Source organism: Papio anubis, chromosome 2 (genome assembly GCF_008728515.1).
Source record: "Papio anubis isolate 15944 chromosome 2, Panubis1.0, whole genome shotgun sequence".
Classification (NCBI taxonomy): domain Eukaryota; kingdom Metazoa; phylum Chordata; class Mammalia; order Primates; family Cercopithecidae; genus Papio; species Papio anubis.
Window position 1 is genome coordinate 61,764,097 of NC_044977.1, and position 27,056 is coordinate 61,791,152.

The following is a 27,056-nucleotide window of genomic DNA, read 5'->3' on the forward strand; positions in this document are numbered from 1 at the left end:
TGGAGCAGTTTCTTCTATGAGTAAATATGAGAATAAATAAATACCTGGAGCTCTGACTATATTAATTGAGAGAAAACGCACCAATTGGGCTCTCTATGGTCATATATTGCCTAGGCTTTGCAAACAAGCCAAAATAATGGTTCTCTATGACTTAAACTAAGTCACTTAGTATCTCTCAGTCTCAAGTTTCCTCTTCTATCAAGTGGGCTTAACACACTTTATGAAGTTTTTCTGCGAGTTTAATGAAATAAAGTATATCAGGTACCCAGTGTTGTACCTAGAACCCAGTAGGTACCCTAGAAATTGTATCTGCCATTACTGTAATCAGCAAGAGATCCCACCTTAGCTTATAAACTTCTTGCCCATCCATGCATGAAGCAAATCCTATTACTTCATCCTTTTACCACTATTGTTGCTACAAACTAGGTTATGAATAGCAGATGTTTCATCCTTTTTTAATCCAAAATCTTAAACATAAAGGGCTTGTCTTAACTTTAAAGTACAACATATGATGCATCAGTAACGTATCAAAACACTAACCTAATTCATATCTACCCCCCATATAATTCCCAGTGCTTTCATTAAACATAAAAGTTAAGCTGAAATAAATAGGTTTCATCTTACATACTGACTCTGATTATTGATGACTGCTAGAAAACAATGCTAAAAAAGAATCTGAGGTTGTGTGTAGGCTCAGCAGTAAAAAAAGGTGCTGAAGTCATTCACCATTGTTTGCCAGGGAAGCAGAAGAAAGAGTGAATACACATGCATGAAAGGTAGTGCAAAGGAAAAAGAATGATCCTGGGTGTGTGTGTGGAGTGTGTACATGTACCGTGTGTGCATTTTCCTTCCCTGAAATGTTAATGTTGTTCAGATGCAGTTAAGAAGTTAGCACTGACTGAATGTGTACATGTGTCAGGCACTGTTCTGAGCATTTATAATTATTAACTCTTAAACCTCACAACGGCTGTACAACGGAAGCCAATATTAATTAACGTTTTTGTTTTGTGGCTAGTGAGTGATGGAGTCAGAATCTGACCCCAAGGATTTTGGCTCCAGAGTCTTTTTTTTTTTTTTTTTTTTTTTTGAGACGGAGTCTCGCTCTATCACCCAGGCTGGAGTGCAGTGGTGTGATCTTGGATCACTGCAAGCTCCACCTCCCAGGTTCACGCTATTCTCCTGCCTCAGCCTCCCGAGTAGCTGGCACTACAGGCTCCCACCACCACGCCCGGCTAATTTTTTGTAGTTTTAGTAGAGACAGGGTTTCACCATGTTAACCAGGATGGTCTCAATCTCCTGACCTCATGATCTGCCCGCCTCAGCCTCCCAAAGTGCTGGGATTACAGGCGTTGAGCCACCGCACCTGGCCCAGAGTCTATTCTTTTAAGCAATCTGCTAAACCATCTCTTAGAAGAAATTAACGCGAATTCTGAAGTTGAATAACGTTTCCAGAATGTAGGTTTTACTTGAAAAGAAGGCATTCTGATAGACTCAAAATATGGTTTTATCTGCAAGTATTACCTAAAAACATAGAATTTATAGTGAGATCTCTGCGTTCCGCATCTTTCTGCCAGTCAGTTGTAAATTCTACCTCAGCATGTCTTCCATCAGTGGTGACATCAATCCGTAGTGTAGTAATCTCAAAATTTTCTTCATGAAGCTGCAATTAAATACATGGTGTTTTTGTTGTCATTTAAATTCGGTTTCCATACTACTGAATTGAAAAACAATAAGTTTTTGTCTTTATAAAGAGATGGTACTATAAGCCCTGACAGTTATAGTCTTTTTAACATCAACTACCATATCTAAACATTGAAACAGAAAGATATCCACGTCATTCAAAAACAGATCCAAAGACTGATTTTTTTTTAAAATATCCATCATGATTAAAAAAGATGAGTTTAACATACAAACATGTCACCTCTGCCAGGTGATGTGGAGAAACCCTCAAAAATGTTCTTCAATTTCAAATCAAGCTATTATCTGAAATACTTTTAATAGCTCCTGTTTGCAAAGAGGTGAATGTCAATTTATGGAACATATGCCATTGAGCAAAAGACTGATAAACAGTAAGTACAGTTAACAGATCCTGTAACTCCCTTACTGATAATTCCCAGGGAAATTAAAATAAAGGCCGGGGTGGTGGCTCATGCCTGTAATCCCAGGATTTTGGAGGCCAAGGCAAGTGGATGACTTGAGCTCAGGAGTTCAAGACCAGCCTAGACAAGATGGTGAAACCCCGTCTCTACCAAACATACAAAGAAAAACAGCCAGGTGTGGTGGTGCATGCCTGTGGTCCTAGCTACCTGGGAGGCTAAGGTGGAAGGATCACTAGAGCCCGGGAGGCAGAGGCTGCAGTGAGCCGAGATCACACTGTGCACCCCAGCCTGCACAACAGAGTGAGGCCCTGTCTCAAAAGAGAAAGAAATAAATTAACATAAAGAGTTACCTCTATCATAGGAAGACAGACTACCTCCAGCTAGGGAAGCTGTGTAACTTCGTGATAGGGTGGCATCTGTGCCAAGCCTTGAAAAAGCAGCAGGGTTTGTACATGCAGGTGTGGCAGGAAAATTTCAAATGAAGAGAAAAGATGACCAAAGGCATGGTGGAGAAAGAGGAATATATGTAAAAGAGAAAGTATATTTGACAGACAGCATATTAGCATTTAGGAGTAGAGAATAAAGTGTTTTATGTGCCAAGAGTTAAGAATGTCTTCATTTAGGAAGTGAAAGCCATTCATGATCACCAGAAGTCTGTTGTAAGATTTCTCTCAATTTCATACATACTCTTCTCTAGATACAAGCTACATCTGTCTCTCACTATAGAATTCCAGAACTCAAGAATTTGAGGCACACGTATCTCTGAAGGCAAAGAATACGGTAAGGTTTGAAATAGGAAAACTGTTTGAAACTCATTTTAAGAAATAATCAGACACACCTAGAATGACTCCCTTAACGAGGCCGAAAACCAGGGATTGACCCTCTAGAAAGGTTGAACCAAAAATAATCAGAACTTGTTTCACCAGGCACAGATGCTCATAGGAATGAAGCATCATAATGAAAACAAAATTAAAGTGAAAATTAACATGACCCTCATCCCTTTCCCTACTTGGTTTCAAGATGCTAACAATCAGGCTCATTCCCTGGCATAATACTGGAGTATTCTTCTCTGATTTCTCCTAATGAAAACTCCTACTGAGACTTACACTGGGAGTCCCAACTGGCTGACACTTCCCATGCAAAACTACAATAAAGCCCTCAAGTATACAGCATCACCCAAATATAAAGGCAGAGCCAAAGAATACCCATATTTAAAGAAAGCCAACATGAAAGAAAAAACTCAGAAGAAACAAAGACATTGTCAAAATAACTATAGTAGATATCCTAAGAGAAATAAAAGATCTTGCATCTGAAACATGAACGGGAAGCTTTCCAAAGAAATATACTAAGAAAGACCTCTTGAAATTCTACAAGACCACAGAACTTGCTAGTATTATACAATGACTGGGAGACGAAGTTAAGGCACTCTCATAGAAAGTAAAAGACAGGAGAACGTAAAATAAAGACAAAACAAAAAACTAGAAGGTCAGTCCCAGCAATCCAGCATCCAAATAATAGGAGTTTCCAAAGGAAAAAACATTTAACAAAAGGGATGAAATTATGAAAGACACATAAGAAGGCCCACTAAGTGGCCTGCACAATAAGTGAAAATTATCCAAAACAAGTTATATCATCTTGAAATGAAAAACATTAGACATAAAAAGATCAGAAAGACTTCCAAAAGGAAATAATGGCAGTCAGGTTTTTAAACAAAAGAGAAATCTAAATGGAACTAGACTTAGTGGCAGTACTGGAAGCTAGAAAACAATACCTTTAAATTTCCGAGTAAAAATTATTCCCAGTCTAGAATTCTATAATCGTAACTATCAAACCAGTGTGGAGGTAAAATAAACACATTTTCAGACGTGTAAGGCTTCCTCAGGTATTGGATTATTAATATGAGGGCTTAAGCCAAGAGAGAACAGCACATGGGACCCAGGAAACAGGAGATCTAACAAAATAGAGAGGCCAAGGAAATTCCTAAAAGTCCATATTGGAGCAGGAAGACAGCACCAGGTAAGATGTTTCTCAAAAACACAACTGAAACTTGATGTAATGTGTTTAAATCTTTTGAGAGGAACTCTACAGTTCTGGCAGAGTGCAGGAATAAATTAGTGGTACATGGAAAGCTATGTAAAAGAAAAATGCTATTAACTGCAGGAAAATTAAAAACCATGCCAATAGATGAAATGTAATCACAATATACTCCACAATCTGGCTGTAAACAACACAGAGTCGTAAACGTGAACCCTGAATATTGACTTAACCAAAAATTATGATATAAATATACTAGGAAGATAGAAGTAGGAGAATTACATGTGCTTGTTGTTGAGAAGGGTGTGGTAAGAAAGCTAAATCATCTTCCCTCATCGAAAGTCAATACATAACACATCTTAAAACTGCGATAGTAAAAACTAAAAAGTAAACACCATAGTATACAAAGGTCTTTTTAGAAATGGAGAAATAACATAAAACTTAAACATGACTGCAAGAACAGAGGACTGCAGGGTTTCAGACAGGGGTAGAAGAGACTGACTTTTCGTTATTTGCTCTTAACTAGAGAAAATTATTAAGTTTTTAAAAATTACCAAAAAAGCAATGTAATTAACTGTCAAACTTTGGACTCACCCTGGCAGTAATTGTTCCGTGCTTTTCTCCTTTGTTGTTTATCATCCGAATCCCAGCCGACTGAAACATCTCCTTCATTTGAGTAGGGGTAGCAGTAGTGGCAAAATCTACATCCTGAGGCTTTACCCCATTTAACAAATCCCTCACTGCTCCTCCTGCTATTCTTAATTCGTGATTCTCTTTGACAAATAATTCTGAGGTAAGAGAAAAAAAGATTTTTATTCCCAAGTTCTTTATTTCAATGTGTTTAACCACAAAGTACGAGGCTTTTCCATCTAGTTGGAACAGCAGAGATTCATTTAACTGAGGCTTTTCTTAGGAAAAATGAGAACAAGGCCCAAAGAAGTAAAAAGACTTGTCTTCAGGAGAGTGCCTCTGAGGACCAACGGGAAACAGGGAACTTGCAGAATTTTCCTTTGCTTATTCAGAAGATAATTCAGAATTCCACAATGCCTCAAAGTGATCAATACAAATTTGAAGTATTACTAAAGACTAAAGCAGGTTAGGCGCAGTGGCTCACACCTGTAATCCTGATACTTTGGAAGGCTGAGGCAAAAAGATCACTTGAGCCCAGGAGTTCAAGATCTGCCTGGGCAAACAGCAAAAACTCTAACTCTACAAAAAATAAAAATAGCCAAGTTCAATGGCGCACACCTGTAGTCCCAGCTACTTGGGAGGCTGAGGTGGGAGGATGGCTTGAGCCCTGGAGTTCAAGGCTGCGGTGAGCTATGATCGTGCTACTGCACTCCAGCCTGGGTGACACAGCAAGACCTTATCTCAAAAAAAAAAAAGAAAAAAGTAAATCAAGCAATTCTACTTTCTTTTCCCCATTTATGTGCATACTTTAGAAATGGTAACATGTTCTTTTATTTCTCTGTGTGTATAAATAGATGTTGAGGCAGGATGTTCATGCATCAAACTATCAGACAACATTAGTCTATACCACTTATGATAAATGTTTATAGCTAAAAGTCCTTCAAGAAATGATCTGTATATAATTCTAAAATCAACTCCTATCTGTGCTCTAGGTAGAACTGTTTGGACACTGAACAACTATAAGCAAGTATATAGCTGACTCCTCTATATGTACAGGATAAGGCAAAATCCACTATAACTATATCCATATGCCCACATGGAACCTAGTGAGAATGGCATCCAGGAGCTGGCCTGTCACAATATTAGGTCCTGGGGTCCTGTGGAACAGAAACAATTTCACAAAACATCAATATCTAGACAAGCCCATTCTGTGCCATGATGGATCGATCAAGACAACTCTGTAATCACCTAAACATACACAAAACATGAACACTGTCCATGATACACCCTACAATAGTTGGTAACAGTGACTGTGCCTTACCAATTAGGTTTAGTCTCACAACTGTACTCAACTTCTAGGAAAGCATTATTAAGACACCCAATCAGAGAATTACTTCTGCTTCCTGAGAGCATCTAACCTACTGCAAAGCTCTGCTACCTTAAATGCTCTCCAAAATGACCCAATACAAGCCCAACTCCTATAAGAAGTCATTTCTAAAGCCCTCTTACTGAGTATACCTCTGGGTTCTCCAGGGTCAGCATGCTACTCCTCACTCAGCATGCTGCTCCTCACTGCCAGGAGTAACAACCCAACTTGTGTCCCTGTTGGTCTTTGGCTAGTGGGCAGTGACACGAGCATTCAAATAAACTCATCATACATCAAAGTTCCAGCACCTCTAATCACAACTCAGAACATAATCCTCCGTCCCTACCTCAACGTCTTCTGTTCTCTATCCTGCCCACACTCCTCTTCTACCTATTCTTCCCACATCTTTCAGCCCCATTCTCTGTAGACTCCTTAAAATGATTTGCTTAAAAATAACAAATGCGGGGGCGTGCCCAAGATGGCCAAATAGGAACAGCTCCAGACTCCAGCTCCCAGCGTGAGTGACACAGAAGACGGGTGATTTCTGCATTTTCAACTGAGGTGCAGACTGACACCTCACACCTCACACGGCAGGGTACACCCCTGAGACGAAGCTTCCAGAGCAAGAATCAGACAGCAACACTCGCTGTGCAGCAATATTCTATCTTCTGCAGCCTCTGCTGCTGATACCCCAGCAAACAGCATCTGGAGTAGACCTCAAGCAAACTCCAACAGACCTACAGCTGAGGGTCCTGACTGTTAGAAGGAAAACTAACAAACAGAAAGGACACCCACACCAAAACCCCATCAGTACGTCACCATCATCAAAGACCAAAGGCAGATAAAACCACAAAGATGAGGAAAAAGCAGTGCAGAAAAGCTGGATATTCAAAAAATCAGAGCGCATCTCCCCCTCCAAAGGAACACAGCTCATCGCCAGCAGAGTAACAAAGCTGGACGGAGAATGACTTTGATGAGTTGAGAGAAGAAGGCTTCAGTCGATCAAACTTCTCAGAGCTAAAGGAGGAACTATGTAACCAGCGCAAAGAAACTAAAAACCTTGAAAAAAGAATGGATGAATGGATAACTAGAATAATCAATGCAGAGAAGACCTTAAAAGAACTGATAGAGATGAAAACCGTGACACGAGAAATATGTGACAAATGCACAAGCTTCAGTAACCGACTGGATCAACTAGAAGAAAGAGTATCAGCGATTGAAGATCAAATGAATGAAATGAAGCGAGAAGAGAAGTGTGGAGAAAAAAGCGTAAAAACAAATGAACAAAGCCTCCAAGAAGTATGGGATTATATGAAAAGACCAAATCTACATCTGATTGGTGGGCCTGAATGTGACAGGGAAAATGGAATCAAGTTGGAAAACACTCTGCAGGATATCATCCAGGAGAACTTCCCCAACCTAGTAAGGGAGGTCAACATCCAAATTCAGGAAATACAGAGAACGCCACAAAGATACTCCTCGAGAAGAGCAACTCCAAGACACATAATTGTCAGATTCACCAAAGTTGAAATGAAGGAAAAAATGTTAAGGGCAGCCAAAGAGAAAGGTCGGGTTACACACAAAGGGAAGCCCATCAGACTAACAGCAGATCTCTCGGCAGAAACTCTCCAAGCCAGAAGAGAGTGGGGGCCAATATTCAACATTCTTAAAAGAATTTTCAACCCAGAATTTCATATCCAGCCAAACTAGGTTTCATAGGTGAAGGAGAAATAAAATCCTTTACAGATAAGCAAATGCTTAGAGATTTTGTCACCACCAGGCCTGCCCTACAAGAGATCCTGAAGGAAGCACTAAACATGGAAAGGAACAACAGGTACCAGCCATTGCAAAAACATGTCAAAATGTAAAGTCCATCGATGCTAGGAAGAAACTTCATCAACTAGCAAGCAAAACAACCAGCTAATATCATAATGACAGGATCAAGTTCACACATAACAATATTAACCTTAAATGTAAATGGACTAAATAGACCAATTAAAAGACACAGACTGGCAAATTGGATAAAGAGTCAAGACCTACCAGTTTGCTGTATTCAGGAGACCCATCTCACATGCAGAGACACACAAAGGCTCAAAATAAAGGGATGGAAGAAGATCTACCAAATGGAGAACAAAAAAAAGCAGGGGTTGCAATACTAGTCTCTGATAAAACAGACTTTAAACCATCAAAGATCAAAAGAGACAAAGAAGGCCATTACATAATGGTAAAGGGATCAATTCATCAGGAAGAGCTAATTATCCTAAATATATATGCAACCAATACAGGAGCACCCAGATTCATAAAGCAAGTCCTTAGAGACTTACAAAGAGAGACTCCCATACATTAATAATGGGAGACTTTAACACCCCACTGTCAACATTAGACAGATCAATGAGACAGAAAGTTAACAAGGATATCCAGGAATTGAACTCAACTCTGCACCAAGCGGACCTAATAGACATCTACAGAACTCTCCACCCAAAATCAACAGAATATGCATTCTTCTCAGCACCACATCACACTTATTCCAAAATAGACCACAAAGTTGGAAGTAAAGCACTCCTCAGCAAATGTACAAGAACAGAAATTATAACAAACTGTCTCTCAGACCACAATGCAATTAAACTAGAACTCAGGACTAAGAAACTCAATCAAAACCGCTGAACTACATAGAAACTGAACAACCTGCTCCTGAATGACTACTGGGTATATAGCAAAATGAAGGCAGAAATAAAGATGTTCTTTGAAACCAATGAGAACAAAGATACAACATACCAGAATCTCTGGGACACATTTAAAGCAGTGTGTAGAGGGAAATTTATAGCACTAAATGCCCACAAGAGAAAGCAGGAAAGATCTAAAATTGACACCCTAACATCACAATTAAAAGAACTGGAGAAGCAAGAGCAAACACATTCAAAAGCTAGCAGAAGGCAAGAAATAACTAAGATCAGAGCAGAACTGAAGGAGATAGAGACACAAAAAACCCTCCAAAAAAAATCAACGAATCCAGGAGCTGGTTTTTTGAAAAGATCAACAAAATTGATAGACCGCTAGCAAGACTAATAAAGAAGAAAAGAGAGAAGAATCAAATAGATGCAATAAAAAAATGATAAAGGGGATATCACCACCGATCCCACAGAAATACAAACTACCATCAGAGAATACTATAAACACCTGTATGCAAATAAACTGGAGAAGAGATGGATAATTTCCTGGACACTTACACTCTCCCAAGACTAAACCAGGAAGAAGTTGAATCCCTGAATAGACCAATAGCAGGCTCTGAAATTGAGGCAATAATTAATAGCCTACTGACCAAAAAAAGTCCAGGACCAGACGGATTCACAGCCGAATTCTACCAGAGGTACAAGCAGGAGTTGGTACCATTCCTTCTGAAACTATTCCAATCAACAGAAAAAGAGGGAATCCTCCCTAACTCATTTTACGAGGCCAACATCATCCTGATACCAAAGCCTGATAGAGATACAACAAAAACAGAGAATTTTAGACCAATATCCCTGATGAACATCAATGCAAAAATCCTCAATAAAATACTGGCAAACCAAATCCAGCAGCACATCAAAAAGCTTATCCACCATGATCAAGTGGGCTTCATCCCTGGGATGCAACACAACATACGCAAAGCAATAAACATAATCCAGCATATAAACAGAACCAAAGACAAAAACCACACGATTATCTCAATAGATGCAGAAAAGGCCTTTGACAAAATTCAACAGCCCTTCATGCTAAAAACTCTCAATAAATTCGGGATTAATGGAACGTATCTGAAAATAATAAGTGCTATTTATGACAAACCCACAGCCAATACCATACTGAATAGGCAAAAACTGGAAGCATTCCCTTTGGAAACTGGCACAAGACAGGGATGCCCTCTCTCACCACTCCTATTCAACATAGGGTTGGAAGTTCTGGCTAGGGCAATCAGGCAAGAGAAAGAAATAAATGGTATTCAGTTAGGAAAAGAAGTCAAATTGTCCCTGTTTGCAGATGACATGATTGTATATTTAGAAAACTCCATTGTCTCAGCCCAAAATCTCCTTAAGCTGATAAGCAACTTCAGCAACGTCTCAGGATACAAAATCAATGTGCAAAAATCACAAGCATTCTTATACACCAGTAACAGACAAACAGAGAGCCAAATCATGAATGAACTCCCATTCAAGATAGTTTCAAAGAGAATAAAATACCTAGGAATCCAACTTACAAGGGATGTAAAGGACCTCTTCAAGGAGAACTACAAACCATCGCTCAGTGAAATAAAAGAGGACACAAACAGATGGAAGAACATACCATGCTCATGGATAGGAAGAATCAATATTGTGAAAATGGCCATACTGCCCAAGGTAATTTATAGATTCAATGCCATCCCCAGTAAGCTACCAATGACTTTCTTCACAGAATTGGAAAAAACTGCTTTAAAGTTCATATGGAACCAAAAAAGACCCCGCAATGCCAAGACAATCCTAAGCCAAAAGAACAAAGCTGGAGGCATCACGCTACCTGACTTCAAACTATACTACAAAGCTACAGTAACCAAAACAGCATGGTACTGGTACCAAAACAGAGATATGGACCAATGGAACAGAACCGAGTCCTCAGAAATAATACCACACATCTACAGCCATCTGATCTTTGACAAAGCTGACAAAAACAAGAAATGCGGAAAGGATTCCCTATTTAATAAATGGTGCTGGGAAAATTGGCTAGCCATAAGTAGAAAGCTGAAACTGGATCCTTTCCTTACTCCTTATATGAAAATTAATTCAAGATGGATTAGAGACTTAAATGTTAGACCTAAAACCATAAAAACCCTAGAAGAAAACCTAGGTAATACCATTCAGGACATAGGCATGGGCAAGGACTTCATGTCTAAAACACCAAAAGCAATGGCAACAAAAGCCAAAATTGACAAATGGGATCTAATTAAACTAAAGAGCTTCTGAACAGCAAAAGAAACTACCATCAGAGTGAACAGGCAACCTACAGAATGGGAGAAAATTTTTGCAATCTACTCATCTGATAAGGGCTAATATCCAGAACCTATGAAGAACTCAATCAAACTTACAAGAAAAAAACAAACAACCCCATCAAAAAGTGGGCAAAGGATATGAACAGACATTTCTCAAAAGAAGACATTCATACAGCCAACAGACACGTGAAAAAATGCTCATCATCACTGGCCATCAGAGAAATGCAAATCAAAACCACAATGAGATACCATCTTACACCAGTTAGAATGGCAATCATTAAAAAATCAGGAAATAACAGGTGCTGGAGAGGATGTGGAGAAATAGGAACACTTTTACACTGTTGGTGGGACTGTAAACTAGTTCAACCATTGTGGAAAACAGTGTGGCGATTCCTCAAGGATCTAGAACTAGAAATACCATTTGACCCAGCCATCCCATTACTGGGGATATACCCAAAGCATTATAAGTCATGCTGCTATAAAGACACATGCACACATATGTTTATTGTAGCACTATTCAAAACAGCAAAGACTTGGAATCAACCCAAATGTCCATCAGTGGCAGACCGGATTAAGAAAATGTGGCACATATACACCATGGAATACTATGCAGCCATAAAAAAGGATGAATTCATGTCCTTTGTAGGGACATGGATGCAGCTGGAAACCATCATTCTTAGCAAACTACCGCAAGAACAGAAAACCAAACACCACATGTTCTCACTCATAGGTGGGAACTGAACAATGAGATCACTTGGACACAGGAAGGGGAACATCACACAACGGGGCCTATTGTGGGTAGACGGGAGTGGGGAGGGATAGCATTAGGAAATGTAACAAATCTGCATGTTGTGCACATGTACCCTAGAACTTATAATAATAAAAACACAAAAAACAAAAAACAAATGCTCCCTCCCTCTACCCTCTTAACTTAATTAAGGATATCTTTTCCACAAGCTCTCCCCAAGAAGAAGTGCTCATATTCCCCTAATGCCACACTTCCCATCAAGGCCCACTTCCAGGACCACGTCGTGTCCCTTAAATCCAGCCTCCACCATCCAGACTTGGGGATCTAAAACACTAGGTTAATTATGTTATGCATTAACTGCTCGTCCTAACTACTCACAACATAGTACCCAAAACACCAGGTTAATTATGCTATGCATTAACTGCTCCTTTTAACTACCCACAACACAGTACCCAAATTCCTCAGTGCTATATCCAAAGGCTTCCACGACCTATTTGTCTCATCTCTTGCTAAACTTTGCATCACACTTTGCCTGCACCAGCTGTCTGCACCAAACTCTCCCCGTAGTTTTCCTCCATAATTTTGCTTGTGTGAGTCACTTCGCTGAAATACCTCCCCAATTTACGCTAGCTCAGTGGCTGGCTGTCACACTTCTTGGCCCATGACCCACGCTAAGACATTCACATAGCAGTCACTGAAATTTGTATGTCTACATGGCAAACAAAAGTATCATAAAAGAAAATCTGCCCTTCATATCATGCAATCTATTCTATTCTTTCTTTTTTTTAAATACAGGTCATGACCACTAAATTGACTTCATGGCCCACTAAGAGGTAACTACCCAGTTGGAAAACATTGATATAGCTCACTCTTACTTATCTGTTGTGATTCACTTTAGGAAGCCTCACCTGAAGGTGAGGTTAGGTGAATTTCTTCTAAGAGTCTAGTACAGCGTATCTTTATACATACCAATTATATTAAAATTACCTGTTTTATGTCTTTGTCTCCCCACTTCTCAGGGTAGAAAACCTATCTTATTCATCTTCATACCAATTTGGCTCATTATTAAACTGAATTAGGATATTCTAGCTATTTAAAAAAAAGAATGACTTCACTGAAAAGTATTGGGATTTTTAAAGTTTTCTTAAAACAGTATCAAGTAGCTGTTCTGAAATTCAAGCAAATAAAGGGCAAGTTTTACGTTCATTTGAACCTACTATAAATAATGGAATGAAGAAGGTCAAGGCTTAATTTACATAGATAACTACTGATTTAAGATTCTCATGCTGGCTTTACTAAAATAAAATGATAAATTCAAAGTTAGTATGTTAACTGCATTACAAAGAGATCCAGAACTCAAAGTAATATATTCACCATTTTGATTAGCCCTATGTTATTAAACCACTCCAAAAAACTTGCCATTCAGGATTTTCAAAATAACATTTAAGACAATTGAGAAAGACATATCAAGGCATATTTATCTGTCTATATGAAAGAGCAGTCATAAAAATTATAAGAAAAGCATAATTTCACATTGGCCTAAAACAGCAGGGACTATCAACCTTAAAGATGTATTTATTCCTGTTACTGGTATCTTCAATCTTACAGAAACAGGGATGCAGTCAACATTTCAAAAGACTTTGCAAGCTACGTTCAATGAAATAATTCAGTGAAAACAACACCTAATGCAACCAAATTTAACTGCAAACTTAAGCTAAAAGTCAAGTCAAGAAATGCAGACTCTCATCATCCCCAAACTGTGTTTATTTGCTCCAAATGCCACATCTAATAGAAAGCAATTGTTAATCATTCTTATTAGCAATTCAAAAGACCATACATTAATGTCAGAAAACTTTTATAATTGTCACCTCTTTTTAATGTTAACTTTTAATTAAATTTTCATGAACTTCTTCCCTTTACAGCTTTGAATTTTGACAACTGGAGGCTGGGGTGGGGTAAGGGGCAGTGAGTGGGAGCTATGAGTGGGAAGACATGGTGTAAGCATTACTACAGGAAAACAGACCATCTGTTCTAAGAGTTCCGGACTTCAAGAGAGTGATCAGTTGTTCCTATTGTGCTAAATTTTAATATGATGGCCTTCTGACATCACATAACACTGAGCACTATCACCCCCTATAGACAACAGCCAACAGACCAAAGAAGTCCTTGCTCGTCTATTAATGCTGTTAGCTCAGGCAAAAATCATCCGCATTGGGAACTTCAGCCTCATCTCTAGGACAGAAAAATAATCTTTTTTTTTTGAGAGAGGGTCTCACTGTCATCCAGGCTGGAGTGTAGTGGCACCATCACAGCTCACTGCAGAGCCTTGACTCCAAGTTCAAGGAACCCCCTGCCTCAGCCTACTGAGTAGCTGGGACTACAGGTGTGCATCACCATAACTGGCTAAATTTATTATTATTATTTTTGTACAGATGGGATTTCACTATGTTGCTCAGGCTGGTCTCTAACTCCTGGGCTCAAGCAATTCTCCCACCTCAGCCTCCCAAAGTGCTGGGATTACAGGCGTGAGCTACTGCAGCCAGCTGAGAAATAATCTTATATGCCACTAGCATGTGATTGTCCTGAAGCAAAAAGAAAGATACATAAAATAACCTGACAAATTATAAAACCCTTATGATATGACAATAATACACTATTCTAGTCTCTCATATTCTTACATACTGAAAACTAATTTTACACATGGCAAAGCAGCTATTAAGATTTGAAAATTGGTACAGGATTTAAACTCCAAGTATCACTATACAGCAGCCATCACAAAGGCTGTGTGTTTTTGTACACTTTGTTTTAATACAGAACATTACATTTTACCAGGGCACCCAAGTCTTTGACATTCTAACTTGTTAATCGTTGCACTAAAAGATTCCATTCTTGCCACTTCTCCAGTAGCCTAGAAAAAGTCAACTTTAGAATATATCCATGTTCTCATTTGCTAGTCCTTCAAGGACAGGACTCTGAAAGCAACCACCACCTCTACCTTACCATACCATTTAGGCTCTAACTTCCTTAGGACCTTATTTCTCAGGGTGGAGAAAATCCAGTTCTCAATGTCAGGTTTAGAAAGTCAAACACACTTGTTAAAATGATGTTCAAGAAACTAGAGTAATCAGTATCTAGAACCTTATTTCCAAAAAATGCAGAATGACCTGAGTTAGGCCATCAAGAGTTAATTACTACTCCTTCTTCCAAGAGGCCTCTTGCAATTGAAGTTGAAAAATTGGGGGCTGTGAAGGGCATACACAGAAAGAAAAAAGCTTCAACTCAACCCAAAATCAGAGCTTCAAAATCTGCACTATTCAAACAGTAGCCACTTGTACTTACTGAGCACTTAAAATGTGGTGAGTCTGAATTCAGATGTGCTGTATTAAATGCATGCCAGATTTCAAAGACTTCCAAATAAGAATATGAAATATCTCACTAATAATTTTTTTTTTTTTTGAGACATGGTCTGTGTCGCCCAGACTGGAGTGGAGTGGCACAATCTCGGCTTACTGCAACCTCCACCTCCCAGGCTTCAGTGATCCTCCCACCTCAGCCTCCCAAGTAGCAGGGACTACAGACACATACCACTATGCTTGCCTATTTTTAGTAGAGATGGGGTTTCACTGTGTTGCCCAGGCTGGTCTCAAACTCCTGGGCTCAACTGATCCACCTGCCTCAGCCACTCAAAAGTGCTAGGATTACAGGTGGGAGCCACTGTGCCCGGTCTCATTAACAATTTTTATACAAAATTCATACTGATAGTATCTTATATATATTGGATTAAATTAGATGTACTAAAAATAATTATTAAAATTTATTTTACCATTCCTATCTTCTTAATGTGGTTAGTAGAAAAGTTTATATTACATATGGGTTTATAAATTTCTATTGGACAGTGAATTTTTAGTAATTTTCACTCTCTCCAATTAAAAAAGATAGTGAAGCATCGGTATAACCAAACCTGCATTTAAGCCCTCTACTTAAAGTCTGCCTAAAAGAACCTAAAAGAATCAACATATTCTGGGCCATTTATCTCTGGCACATACTTAAAAAGCCATCATCTAATTTCAAGAACAGGAAAGTAGCTTTGAGAATAAGCTAATACAAGGTGAGTCATGTTAAAGTAATGGTTCGTCTATCTTCTTGCATCAGAATTAACTTGTGGAGCTTTTACTAAAAAAATAGATGGTCATCCCACCCAGAGATTCTAATTCAGTAGGCTGCAGGTAGAACCCCAGCATGTGTTTTAAAGCTCCCCAGGTGAATCTAATAGATAGCCAGTGCTGTTTAGGTCATATTTCTACATATACTACTAAATATATTTATGAAGGTGCTACTAAAATTCCCACAGGCTTTGCAATGCTACTGTGTGGCTGCTTTATAGCAACATCAGTAGACGACATTAAGAACCAATACTAATAAAACTGTGGCAACAGCAAGAAACTACTGGAGTCAGGCGCTTAGCTAAAGCCATTTCCTATGCTCCTTCCAGACAGGTTTTGCAACATGCACAATGGAGGTAACTCCTATTTCCTTCTTCCTTCAGTTCTCATGAAAGCACTTATACCTAGGAAAGAAACAGATCTTGGTGGTTACAAGCTGGGCTCTGAAATCAGACTGCATAAGTTTGAAACCCAGCTCTCTAGTTAGCAGTTACAGAAACACAGGCAAAGCACTTCACATGCCTAAGAATCTGTTTCCTTTTCCACATAACAAGTCAAAATGTATGTACTCCTTAAGTCAGTAGGACCAGTCCTGTAATGTATGGAAAGTACTTAGCACAGCATACAGAAAAGTCATGCTTTTTATTGCAGTCAACTTCTTGCCTTTTCCAGTGATTTAGCTATATTTTTGGATCACCCATATGTAAGCTTTTCTTTTTTCTTTTAATTTTTTTTTTGTTGTTGTTGTTGAGACAGGGTCTCACTCTGTTGCCCAAGCTAGAGTGGCATGATCATAGCTCACTGCAGCCTCAAACTCCTGGGCTCAAACAATCCTCCTACCTTGGCCTCCCCAAGAGATTACAGGCTGGGTACACCCAGCCAAGCCTTTCTTCCAACAATGAAAACATACAGACTGGGCACCGTGGCTCACACCTGTAATCCTAGCATTTTGGGAAGCCAAGGATTGAGCCCAGGAGTTTGAGACCAGCCTGGGCAACACAGAGAGACCCTCTACTTATTTTTTTTTTTTTCTTAAAAAATAATTAAAACAACAAAGAAAATATCCAAATGTAGGCTTAAAAAGTTAACCCTCTACTTCTCCATTTATACAGGTTTCCAGATCAAGAAAAGGTATCCTAATCTCTCACCTGTCAGATTCTTCAATCCTTCTGTGAAAAGTGACTGGAATTCGGGAGACTGCAACTTCATTGTAAATAGATACTGCTTCAGAAGGCACAGCCTATTCCACCTACAGCTCAGTACTGGCCTGTGCCAATGATACAGGCACCTCAGCATCTGGAGAGGTGGTCACCAACTACACGTCTACAAGGCAAACACACAGGCATACCAATGAAATTAAAAGTGAAGGAAAGTGAAGGAAAATAAAGGGAGACATTGCAAGTTTATCAACTCAGAAACATCTCTTGTTCAGATGAAAAAACTGAAAAAGGTGTCAATTTGAGGGATTAAGACTAGATCTATGTATCTACCTGGTTTTGTTCTCCAGAAGCACTTACTGTGGCAGGCGGGGTCTAACTAACGCAGGCCTCCGTAATAACTGTTTCAGTACTGGGTGGTTGAGTTTCATATTAAAAGGTGAAAAAGCTAGCCAGTGCCCTTAAACAAGGGTGGAATGTAACAAAAGCCCAGCAAGAGTTTTGCCTAAGACTTTCCTGGACCTTGAAGCATGATAAAATAACAAAGGAATTCTTTTTTTTTTTTTTTTTTTTTTGAGATGGAGTCTCCTCTGCCGCCCAGCCTGGAGTGCAATGGCAAGATCTCTGCTCACTGCAACCTCCGCCTCCTGGGTTCAAGCGATTCTCCTGCCTCAGCCTCCCTAGTAGCCAGGATTACAGGCGCACGCCACCACATCTGGCTAATTTTTTACACTTCCGGGTACAGACAGGGTTTCACCATGTTGGCCAGACTCCTGACCTCAAGTGATCTGCCCGCCTCGGCCTCCCAAAGTGCTGGGATTACAGGCGGGAGCCATCGCGCCCAGCCACAAAGGAATTCTTAACAGGACCCGTTTAGAATTAAACAAGTTTTCCTGGGGATCCGAGGAAACTCCCCAGGCCTCCACAAAGAAGTTTACTAGCGGTCTGAGGGAACTCCCCAAACCTCCATGATTTAGCAGTAGAGAATATAAGCGTAATCACCCCAGCACCTGGACCCATTTAGATTAAGTAAATTTACTAAGGCTCCCGAGGAAGGTCTTCAGGACGCAGATCTTATAGATAATTCGTTAATCACTTATGTCTTTAGATGAATGCAACACTTACACATACACATATAGCTTAGAAGGTATATAAGCTCTGGAAAACTTCGTAATTCTGAGTTGGTCTGGGATATTTTCCAGGCCTTCTCCCTGTACCCGGTTACATAAATAAACTCCCTTCTTTCCTAGTTTATCTGCATCTGGTTATTGGGCGGCGAGAATAAGCAGTCTAACCCTCGGTTTGGCGGTTCGGTCGGGGAGTATTACCGCTACACTCGCATGCCACATGGTACTCTGATGGCACTCTCCCCAGAGCAGGGCTTCAGTCAGTATGTGAAGGGTGCGGGGTTCTAGAAACGCTATCCGAGTTTCTGGACTCCAGAACTTGTCATGGTCACAGGTGTCACATGAGCCCTCCGGTCCTATGAAATTACTCGGCACAAATATCACCCTACTTCCCCACCTGCACTGGAGAATTCATGACCCTGGGATAGCGCCTAGGAATTGTATTTTCCCATGAATTAATTAGTTTTGCTGCCATTTTCCTCATTATTTTCCTGTCATCTTGCAATCTCCTCTGATTTCCAGCACACCCTGCCTTCCCTTCTACGTATCACATCCTCGTTCCCCCCATACAGGGGTTCTGCCCATAAGGAGGCAGCAGCAGCTCTTCAGTGGCCCCGGTGTAAACCTGCAGAGAAAAACCATTCCATTACACGGAAGCGGGCTGGAGGAGCTGCGCTTCCCAGCAGGCCACGTGGGACCCACTTAGTTTCCGTGCACCTCCGCCTCAACTCAGGAAAACGCTCTGGGGACCCCCGCCCTGAAAAGGCGCGTCCCGCCCCCCAGGCCGGGTGCTGGGGACAAGGCCCAGTGAAAAAGCGTCTCGGGGCAGTCCGCGCGGAGGGGAAAGTGCTGAGGGAAGCCAAGGAATCCGCGCCTGCGGTCGCCAGAAACGTGGCGGGGACACGACCTCCGCGTCGGAACTCTTATGCCCAGTGCTGAGGAGGCCTCTGGCCACTTCCCACTCCCACCTTCCTCGAGGACTCAGGGCGGCGGCTCCCCTGGCCCACAGCAGGAAGGAAGGGGCGGCAACCCACGCCACCAACTCTGCCCCTCTGAGCGGCGCGAGCACGCTTACCGGCCCCGCTGCCGCCGTCGCCGTCGCCGCCGCCGCCACGCGCACTTCCGGGACGGTGAACGCGATGACGTCGCCAACGCACATCGGCTGGCGGTGAATGGGAAGTCGCGGCAGGGCGAGGGCGGAGGCGGGGCCCGGACCGAAGGGCTTCCGGCTTCCCTCGCCCCTCCCCACGGTGAGGCTAAACTCTGAGCCGGTTTCCCCGCCCCGCCGAGCCCCGCCTGGGTGAAGCGGAGCCTCGGGGGACCCTGAGGAAACCGAAGCGCCTACGTTTAATTGCGCGCCTCTTACTGCACCTCTGGCTGGCCCTGAGCTGCTCAGAGTCCCATCTGCGCGGTATGCCTGTGCGATCTGGGACAACTGGCAGCTGTCTTCCTTTTCAAAATGAGACTGTTAATAAAACCTACCCCAGGGTAGGACGGATTGTTCGGTAAATGTTGTTTTATTCTTGTTTAACTATTCTGTACTCTAATCTCTGCATAGGGTTAAGTCCACAGTTGACAGAGTCACACACATTCGAAATCTAAGCCCTCCGGTCCTATGAAATTACTCGGCATATTTTATTTTCTTACCTGGTTTGTGTAACCATTGGCCTCCTTGGCCTGGAGGCTTCCCAGCTGTAAAGTGGAGAACTTAGATTTGAGTCAGTTCATTAATTTTTTCTAGAGCGGAGAAGAGCAAAGAGAGTGGCAAAGGAGTAGGAGTACAGCCCTTGAGCCCGTAAAGTGCGAAAATGTGTAGTTTTTGTTTGTTTGTTTAAGAGACGGAGTTTCGCTCTTATTGCCCAGGCTGGAGTGCAGTGGCATGATCTGGGCTCACTGCAACCTCTGGCTTCCAGTTTCAAGCTATTCTCCTGCCTCATCCTCCCGAGTAGCTGGAATTACAGGTGTCTATCACCACGCCCAGCTAATTTTTAGTAGAGACGGGGTTTCACCATGTTGGCCAAGCTGGTCTCGAACTCCTGACCTCGTGTTCCACAGGCCTTGGCCTCCCAAAGTGCTGGGATTACAGGTGTGAGCCACTGTGCCCGGCTGAAAATGTGTAGTCTTTTAAGTGTAACTTTACATCACTTAGCTTTCCCTAAAATTTTCCTAGAAAAATGTATGTGCATGCTGTTTCTGTTCTTTTGCCCGCCCCACATGCCTACTTGTTCTTCCTAAACTTTTCAGCCCCACTCTCCGTAGACTCCCTAAAATGTAAAAACATTTTACTAAAAAGTAAAATGTTCAATTACCACACCTCTTCAAGGTGTTAAATATCCTGTTTCTGGAAGCACAGGACTGGCTTTCCAAATTGACATTCAGATGCACAGCATTGATATAATCCGGTGCCTTAACAGAACAAGGAAAGCCCCAAATCATCCTTTCAGGCTTGTCTCCTGTTTCTCACCACCATGACCCTAGACAAACTGGACCAAACTCTCCGTTGCTGTACCCACCTAGAATAGATTCTCCAAATCACCACCAATGAAGGCAACACTAATATAACTATTATAACTTACTTCGTACCACTTACTGTGCTGGGCACCCTCAACAATTACTGGCCTTGTAAATATATAGTTTATATATGCATGTGTATATACAGTTGTCCTTCGTATCCAATGGGGTATTGGTTCCAGAACATCACCCCAACCAGTGTTCAAGTTCTTTATATAAAATGGCATAGTATTTGCATATAGCCTATACACATTCTGTAGTGTCAGGCCTCTGAGCCAAAGCTAAGCCATCATATCCCCTGTGACCTGCACGTACACATCCAGATGGCTGGTTCCTGCCTTAACTGATGACACTTCACCACAAAAGAAGTGAAAATGGCCCATTCCTGCCTTAACTGATGACATTACCATGTGAAATTCCTTTTCCTGGCTCATCCTGGCTCAAAAGCTCCCCCACTGAGCACCTTGTCACCCCCCCCCTGCCTGCCAGAGAACAACCCCTTTGACTGTAATTCTTTTCCTTATCTACCCAAACTTCATATAAACGACCCTAACCTCTATCTCCCTTCTCGGGCTGACTCTCTTTCTCGACTCAGCCCCGCTTCTGCACCCAGTGATTAAAAGCTTTATTGCTTACACACACAAAGCCTGTTTGCGGTCCCTTCATATGGACGTGCATGACATTTTGGTGCTGTGACTCAGAGTGGAGGACCTCCCTTGGGAGATCAATCCTCTATCCTCCTGCTCTTTGCTCCGTGAGAAAGATCCACCTTGGGTCCTCAGACCGACCAGCCCAAGGAACATCTCACCAATTTTAAATCTGGTAAGCGGCCTCTTTTTGCTCTCTTCTCTGACCTCTCTCACTATCCCTCAACCTCTTTCTCCTTTCAATCTTGGCGCCATACTTCAATCTCTCCCTTCTCTTAATTTCAGTTCCTTTCCTTTTCTAGTAGAGACGAGACACTTTTTTATCCTTGGACCCAAAACTCCGGCGCCAGTCACGGACTCTGGAAGACAGTCTTCCCTTGGTGTTTAAATCACACGGGGATGCCTGCCTGATTATTCACCCACATTTCAGAGGTGTCTGACCATGTAGGGATGCCTGCCTTGGTCCTTCACCCTTAGCGGCAAGTGCAACTTTTCTGGGGGGCAAGAACCCCCCCCAACCCCTTCTCTCCCTGTCTCTACCCATCCTCTGCGTTTCTGGGAGGCAAGAACCTCCCGACCCCATTCCCACTTTTCTGGAGGGCAAGAACCCCCCGACCCCTTATCTCCGCATCCCAACCCCTTTCCTGATTTTCTGAAGGGCGAGAACCCCCTGACCCCTTATGTCCATGTCTTGACCCCTTTCCCGCTTTTCTGGAGGGCAAGAACCCCCCCCCCAACCCCTTCTCTCCATGTCTCTACTCTCTCTTTTCTCTAGGCTTGCCTCCTTCAAAATGGGCAACCTTCCACCCTCCATTCCTCCTTCTTCTCCCTTAGCCTGTGTTCTCAAGAACTTAAAACTTCTTCAACTCACACCTGACCTAAAACCTAAATGCCTTTTTTTCTTCTACAGTGCTGCTTGACCCCAATACAAACTCAACGGTAATTCCAAATAGCCAGAAAACGGCACTTTCGATTTTTCCATCCTATAAGATCTAAATAATTCTTGTCATAAAATGGGCAGTCTGAGGTGCCCGATATCCAGGCATTCTTTTACACATCAGTCCCTCCTTAGTCTCTGTTACCAATGCAAATCGTTCCAAATCTTCCTTCTTTCCCTCCCGCCTGTCCCCTCAGTCCCAACCCCAAGTGTCGCTGAGTCTTTCTAATCTTCCTTTTCTACAGACCCATCTGACCTCTCCTGTCCTCGCCAGGCTGAGCTAGGTCCCAATTTTTCATCAGCCTCTGCTCCCCTACCCTATAATCCTTTTATCACCTCCCATCCTCACACCCTGTCTAGCTTACAGTTTCGTTCCTCGACTAGCCCTCCCCCACCTGCCCAGCAATTTCCTCTTAAAAAGGTGACTAGAGCTAAAGACATAGTGAAGGTTAATGCTCCTTTTTCTTTATCCGACCTCTCCCAAATCAGTTAGCGTTTAGGCTCTTTTTCATCAAATATGAAAAACCCAGCCCAGTTCATGACTCGTTTAGCAGCAACCTTCAACCCTGAGACACTTTACAGCCCTAGACCCTAAAAGGCCAAAAGGCCGTCTTATTCTCAGTATATATTTTATTACCCAATCTGCTCCCGACATCAAATAAAACCCAAAAAATTAAATTCCAGCCTTCAAACCCCACAACAGGACTTAATTAACCTCGCCTTCAAGGTGTACAATAATAAAGTAGAGGCAGCCAAGTAGCAATGTATATCTGAGTTGCAATTCCTTGCTTCCACTGTGAGAGAAACCCCAGTCACATCTCCAGCACACAAGAACTCCAAACGCCTGAGCTGCAGCTGCCAGAGATTCCTCCAGAACATCCTCCCCCAGGAGCTTGCTTCAAGTGCCAGAAATCTGGCCACTAGGCCAAGGAATGTCCTCAGTCCAGGATTCCTCCTAAACCATGTCCCATCTGTGCGAGACCCCACTGAAAATAGGACTATTCAACTCACCTGGCAGCCACTTCCAGAGCCCCTGCAACTCTAGCCCAAGGCTCTCTTGACTCCTTCCCAGATCTTCTTGACTTAGCAGCTGAAGACTGACACTGCCCGATCACCTCGGAAGCCTACAGGACCATCCCAGATGCTCTAGGTAACTGTCACAGTGGAAGGTAAATCTGTACCCTTCTTAATCAATACTGAGGCTACCCACTCCACATTACCTTCTTTTCAAAGGCCTGTTTCCCTTGCCTCCATAACTGTTGTGGGTATTGACAGCCAAGTTTCTAAACCTCTTATAACTCCCCAACTCTGGTGCCAACTTGGACAACATTCTTTAATGCACTCCTTTTTAGTTATCCCCACCTGCCCGGTTCCCTTATTAGGCCAAGACATTTTAACTAAATTATCTGCTTCCCTGACTATTCCTAGGTTACAGCCACACCTCATTGCCACCTTTTCCCCCAGTTCAAAGCCTCCTTCGCATCCTCCCTTGTGTCTCCCCACCTTAACCCACAAGTATCAGATATCTCTACTTCCTCCTTAGAGACCAATCATGCACCCCTTACCATCTCATTAAAACTTAATCACCCTTACCCCACTCAACGCCAGTATCCCATCCCACAGCATGCTTTAAAAGGATTAAAGCCTGTTATCACTCACCTGTTAGAGCATGGCTTTTTAAAGCCTGTAAACTCCCCTTACAATTCCCCCATTTTACCTGTCCTAAAACCAGACAAGGCTTACAGGTTAGTTCAGGATCGCCTTATCAAATTGTTTTGCCTATCCACCTCATGGTGCCAAACCCATATACTCTCCTATACTCAATACCTCCCTCCACAACCCATTATTCTGTTCTAGATCTCAAACATAACTTTCTTTTTTTTTTTTTTTTTTGAGATGGAGTCTCCCTCTGTCGCCCAGGCTGGAGTGCAGTGGCCGGATCTCAGCTCACTGCAAGCTCCGCCTCCCGGGTTTACGCCATTCTCCTGCCTCAGCCTCCCGAGTAGCTGGGACTACAGGCGCCCGCCACCTCGTCCGGCTAGTTTTTTGTATTTTTTAGTAGAGACGGGGTTTCACCAGGTTAGCCAGGATGGTCTTGATCTCCTGACCTCGTGATCCGCCCGACTCGGCCTCCCAAAGTGCTGGGATTACAGGCTTGAGCCACCGCGCCCGGCCCATAACTTTCTTTACTATTCCTTTGCACCACTCATCCCAGCCTCTCTTCACTTTCACTTGGACTGACCCTGACACCCATCAGGGTCAGCAAATTACCTGGGCTGTACTGCCGCAAGGATTTACAGACAGCCCCCATTACTTCAGTCAAGCCCAAATTTCTTCCTCATCTGTCACCTATCTCGGCATAATTCTCATAAAAACACATGTGCTCTCCCTGCTGATCGTGTCCAGCGAATCTCCCTAACCCCAATCCCTTCTACAAAACAACTCCGTTCCTTCCTAGGCACAGTTAGTAAGGTCAGAATTCTTACACAAGAGCCAGGACCATGTCCTGTAGCCTTTCTGTCCAAACAACTTGAACTTACTGTTTTAGCCTAGCCCTCATATCTGTGTGCAGCGGCTGCCGCTGCCTTAATACTTTTAGAGGCCTAAAAATCACAAACTATGCTCAACTCACTCTCTACAGTTCTCATAACTTCCAAAATCTATTTTCTTCCTCCCATGTGATGCATATACTTTCTGCTCCCTGACTCCTTCAGCTATACTCACTCTTTGTTGAGTTTCAAATAATTACCCTTGTTCCTGGCCCGGACTTCAGTCCGGCCTCTCACATTATTCCAGATACCACACCTGACCCTTATGACTACATCTCTCTGATCCACCTGACATTCACCCCATTACCCCATATTTCCTTCTTCCCTGTTCCTCACCCTGATCACATTTAGTTTATTGATGGCAGTTCCACCAGGCCTAATCGCCACTCACCAGCAAAGGCAGGCTATGCAATAGTATCTTCCACATCTATCATTGAGGCTACCGCTCTGCCACCCTCCACTACCTCTCAGCAAGCCCTAGTTGCCTTAACTCAGGCCCTCACTCTTGCAAAAGGACCACGCGTCAGTATTTATACTGACTAAATATGCCTTCCATATCCTGCACCACCATGCTGTTATATAGGCTGAAAGAGATTTCCACACTATGCAAAGGTCCTCCATCATTAATGCCTCTTTAATAAAGACACTTCTCAAAGCCGCTTTACTTCCAAAGGAAGCTACAGTCATTCACTGCAAGGGCCATCAAAAGGCATCAGATCCCATCGCTCAGGAAAATGCTTATGCTGATAAGTTAGCTAAAAAAGCAGCTAGAATTCCAACTTCTGTCCCTCACAGTCAGTTTTTATCTTTCACATTAGTCACCCCCACCTACTCCCCTGCTGAAACTTCCACCTATCAATCTCTTCCCACACAAGGCAAATGGTTCTTAGACCAAGGAAAATATCTCCTTCCCCCTCACAGGCCCATTCTACTCTGTCGTCATTTCGTAACCTCTTGCATGTAGGTTACAAGCCGCTAGCCCGTCCCTTAGAACCTCTCATTTCCTTTCCATCATGGAAATCTATCCTCAAGGAAATCACTTCTCAATGTTCTACCTGCTATTCTTCTACTCCTCAAGAATATCCCAAGCCCCTTCCCTTCCCTACACATCAAGCTCAAGGTTTTCCCCCCGCCCAGGACTGGCAAATTGACTTTACTCACATGCCTCCAGTCAGGAAACTAAAATACCTCTTGGTCTAGGTTGACACTTTTACTGCATAGGTAGAGGCCTTTCCCACAGGGTCTGAGAAGGCCACTGCAGTCATTTCTTCCCTTCTGTCAGACATAATTCCTCGGTTTGGCCTTCCCACCTCTATATAGTCCAATAGCAGACCGGCCTTTATTAGTCAAATCACCCAAGCAGTTTTTCAGGCTCTTGGTATTCAGTGAAACCTTTATATCCTTTACCATCCTCAGTCTTCAGGAAAAGTAGAATGGACTAATGGTCTTTTAAAGGACTGGACAATACTTTTACCACTTTCCCTTCTCAGAATTCAGGCCTGTCCTCAGAACGCTACAGGTTCCAGCCCATTTGAGCTCCTGTGTGGACACTCCTCTTTATTAGGTCCCAGTCTCATTCCAGACACCAGCCCAACTTGAACTGCACCCCAAAAACTTGGATAGAGCCTAAAAAGTCACCAACCAAGCAAGTAATTACACTGAACCCCCTTAGACTCTCTCTAATTGGATGTCCTAGGTCCTCCCAATTCTTAGTCCTTTAATACCTGTTTTTTCTCCTCTTATTCGGACCTTGTGTCTTCCATTTAGTTTTTCAATTTAGACAAAACCGCATCCAGGCCATCACCAATCATTCTATATGACAAATGCTCCTTCTAACAACCCCACAGTATCGCCTCTTACCACAAAATCTTCCTTCAGCTTAATCTCTCCCACTCTAGGTTCCCATGCTGCCCCTAATCCCTCTTGAAGCAGCCCTGAGAAACATTGCCCATTATCTCTCCATACCACCCCCCCAAAAATTTTCACCGCCCCAACACTTCAACACTATTTCGTTTAATTTTTCTTATTAATACAAGAAGATAAGAATGTCAAGCCTCTGAGCCAAAGCTAAGCCATCATATCCCCTGTGACC

General features: G+C 42.3%; 1 protein-coding gene across 5 annotated transcripts in view; it reads right to left on the reverse strand.

The window, feature by feature from the left end:
* The window catches only part of TRNT1 (tRNA nucleotidyl transferase 1), a 30,855-nt gene extending 11,348 nt beyond the window's left edge, over window positions 1–19,507 (reverse strand). For 4 of the 5 annotated variants that reach the window (XR_643570.3, XR_001899677.3, XM_009200318.3 and 1 more), the window contains exons 1-4: window positions 19,396–19,507; window positions 17,185–17,359; window positions 4,728–4,921; window positions 1,522–1,660 (exon numbers count right to left, since the gene is read on the reverse strand). Coding sequence is in view for 3 of the 5 variants with exons in the window: in XM_009200318.3 (XP_009198582.1) it covers window positions 1,522–1,660; window positions 4,728–4,921; window positions 17,185–17,332 (481 nt within the window). In the remaining 2 variants the exon portion in view is untranslated. The other variant, XM_009200317.3, reaches the window with a different exon arrangement.
* Window positions 19,508–27,056: the final 7,549 nt, after the last annotated feature.